The sequence below is a fragment of the Durio zibethinus genome, chromosome 13, assembly GCF_047325235.1.
Source record: "Durio zibethinus cultivar Kanyao isolate XHJ-2024 chromosome 13, ASM4732523v1, whole genome shotgun sequence".
NCBI lineage: Eukaryota > Viridiplantae > Streptophyta > Magnoliopsida > Malvales > Malvaceae > Durio > Durio zibethinus.
In genome coordinates, this window is record NC_143174.1 from 4,082,799 (window position 1) to 4,096,846 (window position 14,048).

The following is a 14,048-nucleotide window of genomic DNA, read 5'->3' on the forward strand; positions in this document are numbered from 1 at the left end:
GCCAAAAACACATCTTTAGTATTTACTGAAATTTTTAAGAGAGGATTATTCAAGACGTTTTAGTAGAGAAACGCCGCTGATATCAAGTCTTGGGTGGCATTTATAAGTAACAACGCCGTTATTTAAATATTTAGTGACATTTTGATAATAAATGCTTTAAGTTTTATAAAAACATGGAAGTTAACGATGTTTGTAAGTGAAGGGCCACTACAAAACTATCGCTAATACGTTATTTTCTTATAGTGGTATGAAAACCTTGAACTAATAAAGACGTTGTCAACATATAAACATTTTGCCTTTGCTATGTCCAATTAGCATGGCTTCCTATATCAGCTTTTGAGATAATTAAAAATTTATAATGTTGATATGTCAAAAACTTTTAAAATAGAATGTATTAAATATGAATTCTTAAAATAGAATAATAATTTTTTTTTGTCAAAAGTTTTCACTCTTTGTAGTTATTTTGTTTCGTTTGTTTGAATTCTTCGGCATTTATTGCTTTAAGATTTGGCTGTGGAATTTTTCAAGCAATATTGTCTGATTTGGTTTGGTTTCGAAGTGCGCAGTCTTTTGAACTTCACTTGCTCGTTTCTTTCTCACTATAACTGATATGATGTCAACTAATTTGTTGTGTTGACCATAGCTTATAAGTAATTTTTTTTCAGAGAAAAATACTGGCCATTAACTTCAAAATTGATTATTTTGAGTTAATACGAAGTCTTATATAAACCACACACACCTCAAATCTTTTTTATGTAAAAATTTTACTTCACACAAGATGAAAGTCCAAACTCAATTGCCTAAAAAGCCTCGGTGGAATCACACACATGCATGTACGAATATGATTTTTTTTTATTTAAAGATAGAATACGTCATTAACTTCAAAATCAATTAGTTTAAGTTAGTGTGAAATCTCATGTAAACGTATACACAATTCAAACTTTCGTGATGAGAGAAAGTCATAAGTAATTCTTATATTCAGCTTTTAAAGCCTCATGTCGTGAGTGTGATAATCGATTGCTTGGCCATCCATTTATGAAACATTTTCCCTACAGTTGGGAAAAGAAAATGTTATTTTTCAATAGAACGCGTTTTAATTAATTATTTTCCTTTTAGAAAACTTTTTAAGGCGTAAAAATTAATCATTGGCTCTACATGTTTATGATTTCCTGAGTTTCTTTATTGGGGTCTTTATTTGGTTGAAGAGTTTATATCTCCATCTCAATCACACTTTCTATTATCTAGTTATCACTTTCTTTTTTTTTTCAATGAGAGCTACATATTATAATGAAAAAATGTATCTCTTATTATAAGGTTATTGAAGGTGTACGGATTATATTTTGAATTAATTTATAAAAAAGTAAATTATGATGCCATGTCAACAAATAAATTAAAATGGGTAAACTTATATGTATGTATAAACACATATAAACAATTGGATGTGGGTCTTAAAAAATGACATTTCAAGAGAAAAGTCATGCATGGTATGCCAATACTTTCACACTACAATATTTTGGATATATATAAAAACTTAATTAATAACATGTATATACTCATCTAATATTTAAAATTATTACCAGCACTTTTCACAAAAAAAAAAATTATAGCATGGAGGATTAAAGGTTTTTATGGTGAACCAGATGCAAGGAGGAGAGGAGAATCATGAGAACTTTTGGTTAATCTAGCAGTCCATTCATCTAAGCCGTGGCCGTGTTAGCTTTGGCTACTGGCTAATGGCTTAGAGGATCTGAGTTTTGTTGGACCTTGGTTCACATGTGAATGTCGCAAACATGCACGCTGATGAATGCATATGTTGTCTATATATCATTTGACTTCTTCAGTGTGTGATCATTGTCCGATATCGATGAATACAGAAAGTGAGTGAACTAATAGGGTTAGCGGAAGGACAAAGAGATGTTTCTTTTTTGAGGCAATGTGGGTGAATAAGGAAAATTAATGATTATAAAAAAGAGATCAAAGATACATGGTGTGCTAGTGCAGGCAATCAAATCATGGAAAAGATGCAAAATACGGTTGGTTTACTTAGGCAATGACATGATCCGAAATTCATATCTATGAGTATTGACCATACTGATAAGCTTACTATATGGAGTTAAAACAGTTCAAAGGATTTTTACCTAGTGATTCAACTCTTGCCAGAGATCAGCAAAGGATTCTAGAGTAACTGAATGATTTGTTGGAAAAAGAAGAATTGTTTTGGATGCAAAGACCCCGAGTTAATTGGCAAAGGGAGGGAGATAAACATACATCTTTTTCCATGCGAAAGCAACTCGGAGGAAGTCTGTTAAGACTATAAAAATTTTGGAAAATGAAAATGGTGAATGAGTTGAGGGAGACATTAAAATTCAAGAGATTGCCACTAGTTACTTTAGCTATTTCAATCCCAAGGAATTTCCCACTTTGGAGACATCCTTGACACCATTGAAACTCCAGTCACAGATGAAATGAACAATTTTGTACTACAAGAAATCAAAGACGAAATTTTCCTAGCCATCAAGCAAATGCACCCAAGCAAAACTCCTAGTTCTAATAGTATTCTTGCCTTTTATTTTTAGTTTTTAAAAAATTTTGACATATTATTAGAACTTATATTGTTAGTTTTTGTCTTACTTTTTTAAATAAAGAGGAAGATCTTTCAATCAATAATCACACCCATATTGTGTTTATAATTCCTAAAATCAAAAACCCAAAAAATATCACTCCATTTAGATTTATTATTTTGTATAATGTCATTTATAAAATCATCGCTAAAGTTCTGTTCATAAGTTTAAGAATGTTAATAGGTTGAATAAGTTTTTTTTAATATATATATATATAATCATAATTTAAAAATATGAAAATGATTATAAATGTTAAATTTTAAATTTGTTAAATATTATTTCTTAAAAATAATTACATGAATCAATTGAAATTAACTTTGAATTTAATAGATTCAATAAGTTTTGGTTAATAGATTAATTATATATTAATTTATAGATCAATATGAATAGAAAAGCTTTGACTGTCACACAGTCAAGAAAATAGGGTTGTGGGAACCCGTTATTTGCCCTTTTCTACATTAGTTAATATGCTTGGAAGTCAATCGTTCGGTAGACAATATAATAATATTTTTTCTTTTTTTAATTAAAGAACTAATTTTCGGAAGAATTAGGCTCTCAATATTTGTTTATAGTAAAAGGAAAATGGTGTTTCTGGAAGGGGCCCCGTGGATATATTTTCATTGACCTTCCAAATTGGCTGCAGCAATTGTTTATTGCATGTTCAAACCTAAGAGCTTCAAATTTGAAACGAAACTCACAAAGCTAGCAATTCATTTTGGAAATTTAAAAAAAATGGCACCCGAAATTTTCGACAAATCAAAGATTTTTGTACTGAAAATCTTTCTCGTTGCTTTTTGCTTTTATTATATGTATGAACTGCTTTGTTATTGGTTTGCCAGATTGCTGCTGTCTGCGTCATCTACGAAAACTACCAAGAAAATAAGAGTCAACAAATTAGGCAGCGTCAACTATCAAAGCTGCAAATTATACAGACAATTAGGTTTTCAAAAATAAAAACAAGCAATTAAAACAATTCAGAGGCAATTGTTTGCCGGTAAAAGTTCACGTTTAACATAACATTAATCAACCCCGCCCGACATTGAAATTACAAGAAAGAAAATGTTGTTACAGATCTTCCCGTACAATAGTTATAAAAGGGATTCAAATCATATTTTTTTTAGCATAAAATAAATTTGAGTGCAAAGCATGCTATGTTTTGAATTTAATATTTTTATCTAAAATTTTAATATATTAAGTAATTTTATTTATTTATTTATTTTAATTATAATTGAAGCTCAATCTCGAAACCCTTATTCTTAAAGCCGATTTTAATATGGTCTCATTGATTAGTGCCTTTACTATCCACTTGTGGTAACACCATTTTCAAACAGTTTAATCTAATTTATTGTAAGGCAACAATTAATTCTTTCCTGGGACCACATGTACTCCTAATTACGCAGCATTCAAGCTATATATAAATTGTAAAAGCTCAAAGAATACCATAAATATTTTATTTAGGTTTTAGGTTTAGTAACAAGTTTATAATTACTCATTAATTAATTACTTAACCTTGAATATGATGTATAAACAAATACTTGAATTGATATATCAAATTATTCAAAAAAATAATAGTTGAATTTGATTCGTTTATTATCAATTGACCTAATTACAACTTGAGTATTTCATTCTCGCGTTAATTTTTTCAAGTCAAAATCAAATACAAATAAGGTAAAGTAATACTAGTGACAATTCTCGAGTTCAAATTAGCCGATACTAGATTCTTTGATTTTTCGGTGAACTAGAGAAATTTCTCTTCTTTTATCACTGTATATAGTCTGTACACCAGAACTAAAAGTTTGGTTCAAACTCTGCAAGATATAGAACTTCAAAATAGTCAAGTAGCTAGTCTAAGCAAATTCTTGCATGTGCTGATAGAATTTAATACAAAATTTTGAAATGTTAGGTGATGGGAGTTAGAAATCCTACACAAATGGACACAAATAGTTGTTGAACTGACTCTTTCATTTGATGTAATCCAATGAAGACAAGACTTTTTCACTTTGAAAAATATGGTTAGCTCACTTCTAGGAGTTAGTTTCTCTTCCCGCCAAGCCAGCACCAAGATTGAAAGGGTTGAAGTTGGGTCTCTGCCAATCAGATAAGATAGCTTCCTTTGATTTTCAAGCTGTGTTTAATGGAGTTTTCGATAAAAACATCCGTTAAAAACGCTATTAGCATTATTTTAATTTTGTTTTGAACGAATTATATATGTTTCCAATCTTTGGATACTTGTCGGTTTTGCGTGTTCTGGATGCAAGACCGTCGTGTGTCAATCCATTGGAAGAATTTTGCCATGCATGACTGCTTCCAAGAGATATAGATGGCGTACCTGGAAATTGAATTTAGGATGGTGAAAAGTATAACGTTAATTTGAGCCAATGAGGCCCAAGAGGAGGCTGTGAAATTTTTATGATCAATTTTATTCGGTTTATATAGACAGTAAATTACACTCGGGATTCTCAAATTTTAAGATTTATACTATTTTGATCCTTAAATTTTAAAAAGTAATTTATTAGTATTTGATTATTAAGAATTATAACAAGACTTTTGTCAAACTATTTGTTATCTTTTTTTTATTTGAAATTTTTTGATATTCGATAATTATTTTAAATCTCAATTAATTTATAATTAAAATTAAGTTTGATATAAAAAAAAAATAAATTATCTTAAGCATATTTTTTTTATTTATAAAATTTAAAATCGAGATTTTACTTAAAAAAAAAATCAAACTCTTTATTACTCGAATAGGTATCGATGATTATTTGTTATCTTTATCAATAAGCACCAACTATAAAACTGTTGACAGTGTAAATTTATGTGTACGAAGAAAAAATATTTGAAAAAATCCCTGTTTATTTCAATGATATTTTGATTATTTTACGTTGATTCTGGAGTATTTTTTATAATTAAAATATTTTTAAAAATTTAGAGAAAAATTTTCATTTTAGAGAGAGAAAATTACGGAAAATGAAAGCGGAGGACGTTATTGCCAAAGGAGGCCAAATTCGGTTCTCACTGCTGGTTTGACCCCATGAAGAGTTGCGCTGTCCTTCACTGTACATGATTGGCATTGGAAGGAACAAATCTAACCCTTTACGGGAAGTTAATTGGGGAAGAACACTATTGACCCCTTCTGCCAAATCCCGCCACACGGGGTTGCCCCATCTCTAGTGGTCATAGTCGACGTTGGGGGATTGGATTTTGTTCTTCTCGTTGTCAGTTGGCCTCTAACCAGGAAATAGGGGAAAAAAAAGAAATTAGAATAAAAGAACCAAAAAAAAAAAGGAAAATTATTTTTATAAATTTAATGTAACTAACTATGTTTATATTTTTAAAAATTATTTAATTTAAAAAAAATTAATTCAAATTATAATATAAATTATTATTTAATTTTCTTGAAAAAGGAAAAAATTAAAAAAATTTTAATAAAATCAATGTAAATTATAGTATTTTTAAAATTGTTATTTACCTATTAGTAAATTAAATATTTTATATTTTTATAAATTACTTCATTTTTACAAAATTAATTTAAATTATAATATAATTTTTTTTCAAATAAGAAAATAATTGTATTCAAAAAAGTTCACATAATATTTTCTTATGGGATCATGTTATCTATAATTATTATACATAAAACAATTAATTAATAATAATTCAATATTGTGTATGGTGATTGATTTAAGATTTTTTTCGAATGTACCTACTTATAATATATATCAAAACTGCAATAAATTTATCAATTTTTTATGAAAAGTGTGTCAAAAACAAAATTTTGGGTATGTACAAGAAAAAAAATTTTAATTTCTTTTATTTTCAATCTCCGAGTATTTATAAACACTTAATTCTTCTTTTGCATCCGTTTTTTATTACGTAAGAACCACAAAAAAAAATTATGTAAAATTCACACTTTTCATTAGTACATTTTTTGCATAATTTTTTGTCGCAAATAATTAATTACAATATTATAATAAAAGACTGTAAGTAAAGATGGCATCGGGTCGAGTTCGAGGTGGGTTTTGCTCGCTCCGAATTCGACTTGACTTTATGTTTTATTAAATTCGAACCCGATCTTACTTAATTTTTTTATATTCGAACCCGATCCGATCCGGATACTATGTAAACTGTACCTGATCCGATCCGAAATTAATAAAATATTATTTTTTAAATATAAATATTTAAAAATATCATTATATAAATATATATATATAAATAAATAAATAATTAATTAATTAAAAATAATTTTTTATATAATGTCGGGTAAGATCGGATCGAGTTTTAGACATATCCGACCCCGATTATTCTCTAACTATACTCGATCCGACCCGACCCGAAACACGAAATTTAAAAAAAAAATTCGACCACATAGGATCGGGTCGGACCAAAATCCGTCGAGAATGAATTTGATTGCCGTCCCTAACTGTAACTGACATGCTGTCTTTCCTTATACACATAGTCACCAATTGATAACATGTTTTAGATATGAATTGCCAGATAACATTTAACACTTTAAATAACGGTTTACTAACATAATTACCAATTAATTAGTATTTTTTACAATAAAAAAAAATACTTTTGAATCAAAATAGCATTTTGCTTCAAAATTCGGTGACCACTGCAATAATTTACTAAAATATATATGCTTTTTAATTTGAACCATTGAGACCCTAGAGGAGGCTCTAAAATTTCTGATTTAAATCTCATCATAGGATCAGTTTCATGCAATTATATATTATTTGATTTGTTGATAATTGTTTAGCTCATTTATTGTTTTTTTTTTTCTTGAAATCATGTATATTATATATATTATTATATTATAATAATTTTCACTGATTTCATGTAATTTCGTAAAAAAAATATATTTGGATTGGATTGAAACTTATAATTATATTTAATGACTAGGGCTTAAACTGAGAAATAATTGCAAAACTAGATAAACTCAACAATTAATTAACAGATAAAATTAATAGATCAATCAAGTATCAATCAGTGAGATAATGACCAGACTATCATTGTTTTATTGTTTATACAATTTTGCTCACACTTACTTAAAAAAAAATTGACCGGATTCGAAATTGTTTATATTTTTTTCTTAGTATTTAATATAATAATATCAAATATTTTTACATTCAAATTTGATAATTTAAATCAAAATATAATTATTTACTTAAATTAAAAAAAATTAATTATATTTTTAAATTCACATTATATTTTACATAAAAATTTGATTAAGATATATCTTAAAGAGTAAGTACATTCAAATTCAATTTATAGTGGACCCAACGACCCAAAGGGCCCTCTTCTTGGGTTAGACTCTTTTAAGCCTAAAAAGGTAGATAGGCTAGGCTTCTTTTATGGGCCGGATCCAAAACTGTTATTGGTATTTATCTAAAGGAGCGAGCTTATGCATCAACGCCGATGTTTGAATTTTCATCTTATTTCCATTAAATCTGGATTTTTATTAAATTAATTAAAATGTTTATATCAACATAATTCTACTTTAAAATTAAAATTAAATATTTTTAGAAAAAAGAAATTTGAAAATAAAAAAATATTGTAAAATATTGATATTTCGAATCTTAGATTATTAAATGTGATTTTTAAGTGCGATTACTGAATTAAGTTTAGAATTTAAATTTAAATAAAATTTAAAAATTAATATTTCAAAAAAAAAGTTAAGTTGGGTTTGGATAAAAATATACTGTAGACAAAACATGGCCCATAGAAGCTCCAATTTAATCTTCGGTGGGCCGGCGTCTACTTCCGAGTGAAGGACTAATGAGTTTAAGGAAGAGCATCGGCGCGTTGTTGTTAATGGCAACGACAGGGAGCGGAGAGGGTGGTTCAAACCCAGAGCCCGAGGACCTCCACTCTTTACTTTCCCAGCAACACGACGAGCTCATGGCGGCCCACTCGCTCGAGTCCGATCTTGACTTAGCCTTCCGTCTTCAACTCCAAGAAGCCCTCTCCGCTTCCCTTTCTCTCCAAACTTCCCAACCACCGGATCAACCCTCAGCCCCTCCCGAACCTCCCCTTCAAAACGACACCGTCTTCTCCTTAACATCCCAAGAACTCTCCAAACTCCAACAAGAATCGCTTGATCACAAACGCTTCCTCCTCGAAACCCAGAAACTTAAGGAAGACCTCGCGCGTCGAGTCCACGACGAGAAATTCGCGCGTCGGATAGCGAGCATTCCCGAGGATCAATGGGCCGAGTGGGGCGATTGCTTTGAACGTCCGTTCGGGGAAGGGTGTTCGAAGCAACTGCGATTGGAAGAAACCGACAGCGAAAACGAGGGCTTTGACGTCGCTTCTGACGACGAAGACGACGAATGTGAATTTCGTATTTACTTCAAGGGATTGATTAGTGAAGAAAAGGTTGAGAATGAGAAATCGAATTATGCGGGTATCGGAGTTGCGATTTGTGATTTTAGGGATAATTTGATTTTGGAAATCAAGAAGCCATTAATTGGCGTTGGGTTGAGTAAACAAGCGGCTGAGCTTAAGGCGTTGATCGAAGGGCTTAATGCTGCTTTATCTTTGGAGCTTAACAGGGTTCAATTTTGCTGTGATTACTATCCCATTTATCAATACGTAAGTTCCTTTACTTCTTTTTCTAGTATTTGCTATATTTACGTTCCTTTTTGCATGTTATTTTTTATACTTGCTCATTTGCTTATGCAAGCTAAATTTAAAACATGGGTTTTCACCAAAAAAACAAAAAAGTACTTTCAAGAATTAATTATCTAAGTATATAGTGGTAGTTTTTTTAAATAATTGAATGTGTCATTTTCCATTTATATATGGATTATACAGGTTAGAGTTTAGTCATTGCTTCACTTTTTATTAATTGTTGGGTAAGTAGATGTGCTAGTGAAAATGCTGGAATCGACCTTGACTATGGTGAATGAGCTGAACTAATGAATTGATGAATGAGGATGGCTTACAAAGTTGTGCATTTAAGTTTATGTTTTATTGGCTTTTTTAATAGTGTGATATGTCAGATGTGCTTGCAAATGAACTATATTCTTTCAGGAGCATTAAGAGTGTGGTGGTAGGTATCTTGTTTGAGAAAAACAAGACAAGTGACAAATTAGAACAAAGTATTCGGATTTTAAATTGGAGAAAATATGTGGAAAATTAAAGAAAAGTGAGATATGATGTATGCTGGAGGAAAAACTTTTAAATGGAGGAGATAATTGGGGTTTCGTTGAAGAGCTTAGTTCATGCCTTGTTAGATAACTGTTCCACTGTGTCATGTTGAAGCATTAACAAAGCTCTATTTAGCCATTTTTATCGGATTCATAGGTTCTACACATATCAAGCTACTGTCTTGTTCATATGTGATGGTATAACCTCGTCTACTGCTTTCAACTGAGATCAAGTTATAATGTGGCTTAAGCGTGGGCCATATTATCTTTAAGTAAGAAATTTCAGATATACATGTCATAGAAGGAAAGAACTTCATACTTTGGTTTAAATGTAGAAATGCATTATAATTAAATAAAACTAATTATAAGACCCCTTTATCTTCAAATTTGAGAGCAAAGATAATGTTGTTCGTGATGTAATTGGCAATACAGGTTACTAGGAGATGGCCATCAAAGCAGAGGAAGATTTCAATTTTAGTTAATCAAGTAATACTTCTTCAGGGAAAATTTACTTATTGCAGCCCCATACTTGTTGCCCGTAATGATATTAAATATGCGTTTAAACTTGCAAGGGAAGCAATAGTTTCTCAGATCATTGGACCTATAGAACAAAACCATGGCAAGACTGTGAAAGAGAATTGTGTTATCTGCTTAGAAGATGCTGATTTTGGGAGCATGTTTTCAGTCGATGGGTGCATGCACCGATACTGCTTTTCTTGTATGAAACAGCATGTGGAGGTGAAGTTGCTTCTTGGGATCGTGCCCAAATGTCCTCATGAGGGCTGTAAGTCCGAGCTTATTGTTGACAGCTGTAGAAAATTCTTGACCTCTAAAATGATTGAGATATTGAAACAACGAATAAAGGAAGCTTCAGTTCCTGTCACAGAGAAAATTTATTGCCCATATCCTAGGTGCTCAGCCTTAATGTCAAGAAGTGAGGTTTCTGAATACGCTAAAGATGCACTTGGAGTTGAAAGATCTGGAGTGAGGAAATGCCTGAAATGTCACGGCCTTTTCTGTATCAACTGCAAGGCTCCTTGGCATAGTAACATGACATGTCAAGATTTCAAAAGAAAGAATCCTCATCCCCCAGCAGAAGATCTTAAGCTGAAGTCACTTGCAACAATGAATTTGTGGCGCCAGTGTGTGAAGTGCAACCACATGATAGAACTTTCCGAGGGTTGCTACCACATGACTTGCAGGTATTTTGTTCTGGTTATGGTTTTTAGTTAATTTATTTTTGTTGTTTTTAAAATATTTTGCTCCACCAAGTTCAAGTTTGTTCACAACCAACTTAAGGGGAAAGAAACGGAGTGGGATGGGTGGGTGGGTTTAAGAATGCCATCAGAGGTTGCTACTTGAAAGCAAGGCTTTGTGCTTGTGGTGGAAGATCACGTCATGAGTCTGAGTTCCCAACATTTTGCACCATTGGCTTGAATATAACATAAATGGTTTAAATTTTGTGGTTGGCAATCGTGGGATATGCACATTATTTAGAAATATTTTTACAAATGATGGGATGAGAAATTTCAATTTGAAAGCATGCTGAGATTGAAGCCCATAAAATTCTTGCATCCTTTGCAATGAAGTAAAAAAAGGTGCTTCTAGGTTGGGACTTCAGAGAAAGTACATAGTTTAATTGTTTGTTTCTTCATCTGTGGGGATGTATATTATAAGTCATTGTTTCCTTCATAGGAGCTGAAAGCAAATTATATTACTCAACTATGTAATGGAGTCATTTCTTCAGTCGTTCTCACATACAATCTCTCGTATGTTTCATGTCATATGTCCATTTGTGTTTAAAGTTGACAGCTATGACCAAATCGTATCCACTAACTTAATTTTTTGTTTTTATTGTGTTTTGCTAATAAAAACTGCATTTCATGGTTGCCTTGTTTTGCAGATGTGGGCACGAGTTTTGTTATAATTGTGGGGCTGAGTGGAAGAACAAAAAGGCAACTTGTTCTTGTCCGCTTTGGGAAGAGAATTTCATTTGGCATGAAAATCTAGACTCCGATGAAGAGGAGGAAGACGAAGAGGAAGAGGAAGACCTAGAAGACTCTGATGAAGATTGGTTCGATTTCTGAGGACGCTTAACTGGTTTTGACTCTACCCTTCTCAGTTCTCACCCTTCCCCTCTCCTTGGCTAATTGCAAGTTTGGTAACTTGTCGGACCATTTATGTGTATAACTTGGAAGTGTTGCATAAACATTGTATTAGTCACTTGGTAGTTTGGTACAGTTCAGCTGTTTTGATGATGTGGGATGAAGTCCTCTGGTTGCAATCAAATCGGTGTGGTTTGTACTTTTAAGTAGAATTTTAAAACTCAGTTTAATAAATGAGTTAAACTAAAAGATATTGATCCCATTTTGATTATACGTAAGAACAAGATTGAGACGCTTGTGAATAAATTGGATAAAAAAACATAAATTCCATTAGAAATCTAATTTTTAATGCGCAAAAGACAATCATTTGGTAATGATTTTATTTTAAATCAATATATGAATCATTTGTTAAAGTTTAATTTCTCTTAAGATTGTGTCAAAATTTTAAATCAGTCTACGTTGGACCCCCTCATATTCCGTTACAAAAGAAATTTACTTTTTTCTCCAACCATCTGTTGTGACACGTAATGATATTGAATTTGTGTTGAAGCTAGCACGAGATGCTGTAGTCTCTCAGTCTCAGATTGAATGGCCTGCAGAAACTAGCAATGGAAGGGGTTTGGAGGAGACATGTGATATATTTTGTAGATATTGTTGATGCACAGATGTTTTCAGTTGATGGTTGCTTTCAAAGGTATTGCTTTTCTTGTATGAAGTAGCATATAGAAAGTCAAATTGCTAACACCTGCTCTTTTGGACATCAACCTAGTAGTCCAACTTCCTTTTTTCCCCCCTATATATCTCGCATAATGGCTTAGATTAATTTCATCTTGTGCCTAACCAACATAAGAATTGGAAAATTGACAATTCTTTTGGTGGAGATTAATTACATTGGTTGAAAAATTAAGGCTCCTTACTACAACGTTTTGAGGAGATTAAAGTTGTTTAACGAGTACTTTGGTTCCTGAAGATAAGGATCCTTTGCATGCTTGGTTTGTGATCTTGTTCGTCTTTGTTCTTGCTCTCGCAGGTATTGTCAATTTCCTTCTTTTTTTTTTTTTTTTATATCTAAATTTTTGTAGGTTTGATTGGTTAGATATGGAATTACATAAAGACATGAAGCAAATATTTTACTATCTTTGTTGCCAGTAAAATACATTTAATTCCATTTTCTATTTCCTCTGTTGGGAAAAACAACATCGATACGCAGAACCCACACACAAAATAGCAACCTCAAATTAAGAATAAGAACACAAATATATTTGGTTCGGTCCAACTCAAAATGGCTTCTCCTTCAAGTTTACCTACTACAATACCAGAATGAATATGATCTCCACCAGACAGTCGTAAAGCTTTAGCTAGTACATGAAAGTGTATACCATGATTCTTCTGTCTATCAATAACTACGTGCATTGCGCGATGGATGTGAAGAAGTAGACCATTATCTTGGCAATAATGAGCCAAGCTAGTATTTGCAGCGAACCCACATGTTAAGTAGTCATGCATTACGATGGGAACTCCCAATTCTTTGGCAAATACGGCCCTTTTAATCATTTCTTCACATGTACCCGCAGTAGCATTCAAATTAAGAATAAGAACACAAATATATTTGGTTCGGCCCAACTCAAAATAACCTACCCCAAACCCAATCCACTAACAAATAAATCTTTACAACTGTGAGACTTTTAAAATGAGAAAAATCTCATAAAACTCCTTACCCAAAACTTAACCCAAAACTCAATTACTCCTAAAACTCTTTACTCAAAACTTAACCCAAAACTCAATTACACCATTTAATAGCCTATTCATTTAGCTATTCTCTTGGTGTCTAACTCTCTGGGATTACCAAACTAAAAACAAAATACCTTATTTATAAGGGTGAAACCCCTTATACTTTTATTAAACTCCCGATGTGGGATATTAGATAAATTCAAAACTCACTAACTTTCGATGTGGGATTATGAGATTCAAGGTAAATCCCAACAAATCCTCCCTTGACTTAAATCTTCAAACACTTCAATAGTAACTGTAAAGCTAACACGCTTACCTTTCTTCTTTTCTTTCATTATAGGGATCCCAGCAATTGAGCCTTCATCAAACATGTACAAGTGATTTTTGACCTTATTTCCTTATAGAATCACACTATCATTTTTGTAAACTTTTAACCATTCATT

At 31.6% G+C, this 14,048-nt stretch overlaps 1 protein-coding gene across 1 annotated transcript; it reads left to right on the top strand.

Annotated features, from left to right (window-relative positions):
• Positions 1-8,383: 8,383 nt before the first annotated feature.
• On the top strand, positions 8,384-12,123 carry LOC111303867 (E3 ubiquitin-protein ligase RSL1-like). Its single transcript, XM_022900344.2, has 3 exons — positions 8,384-9,212; positions 10,202-10,971; positions 11,673-12,123. The coding sequence occupies exons 1-3, from the start codon at positions 8,397-8,399 to the stop codon at positions 11,854-11,856; spliced, it is 1,770 nt and encodes a 589-aa protein (XP_022756079.2). The 5' UTR covers positions 8,384-8,396; the 3' UTR covers positions 11,857-12,123.
• The last annotated feature ends 1,925 nt before the right edge of the window (positions 12,124-14,048 follow it).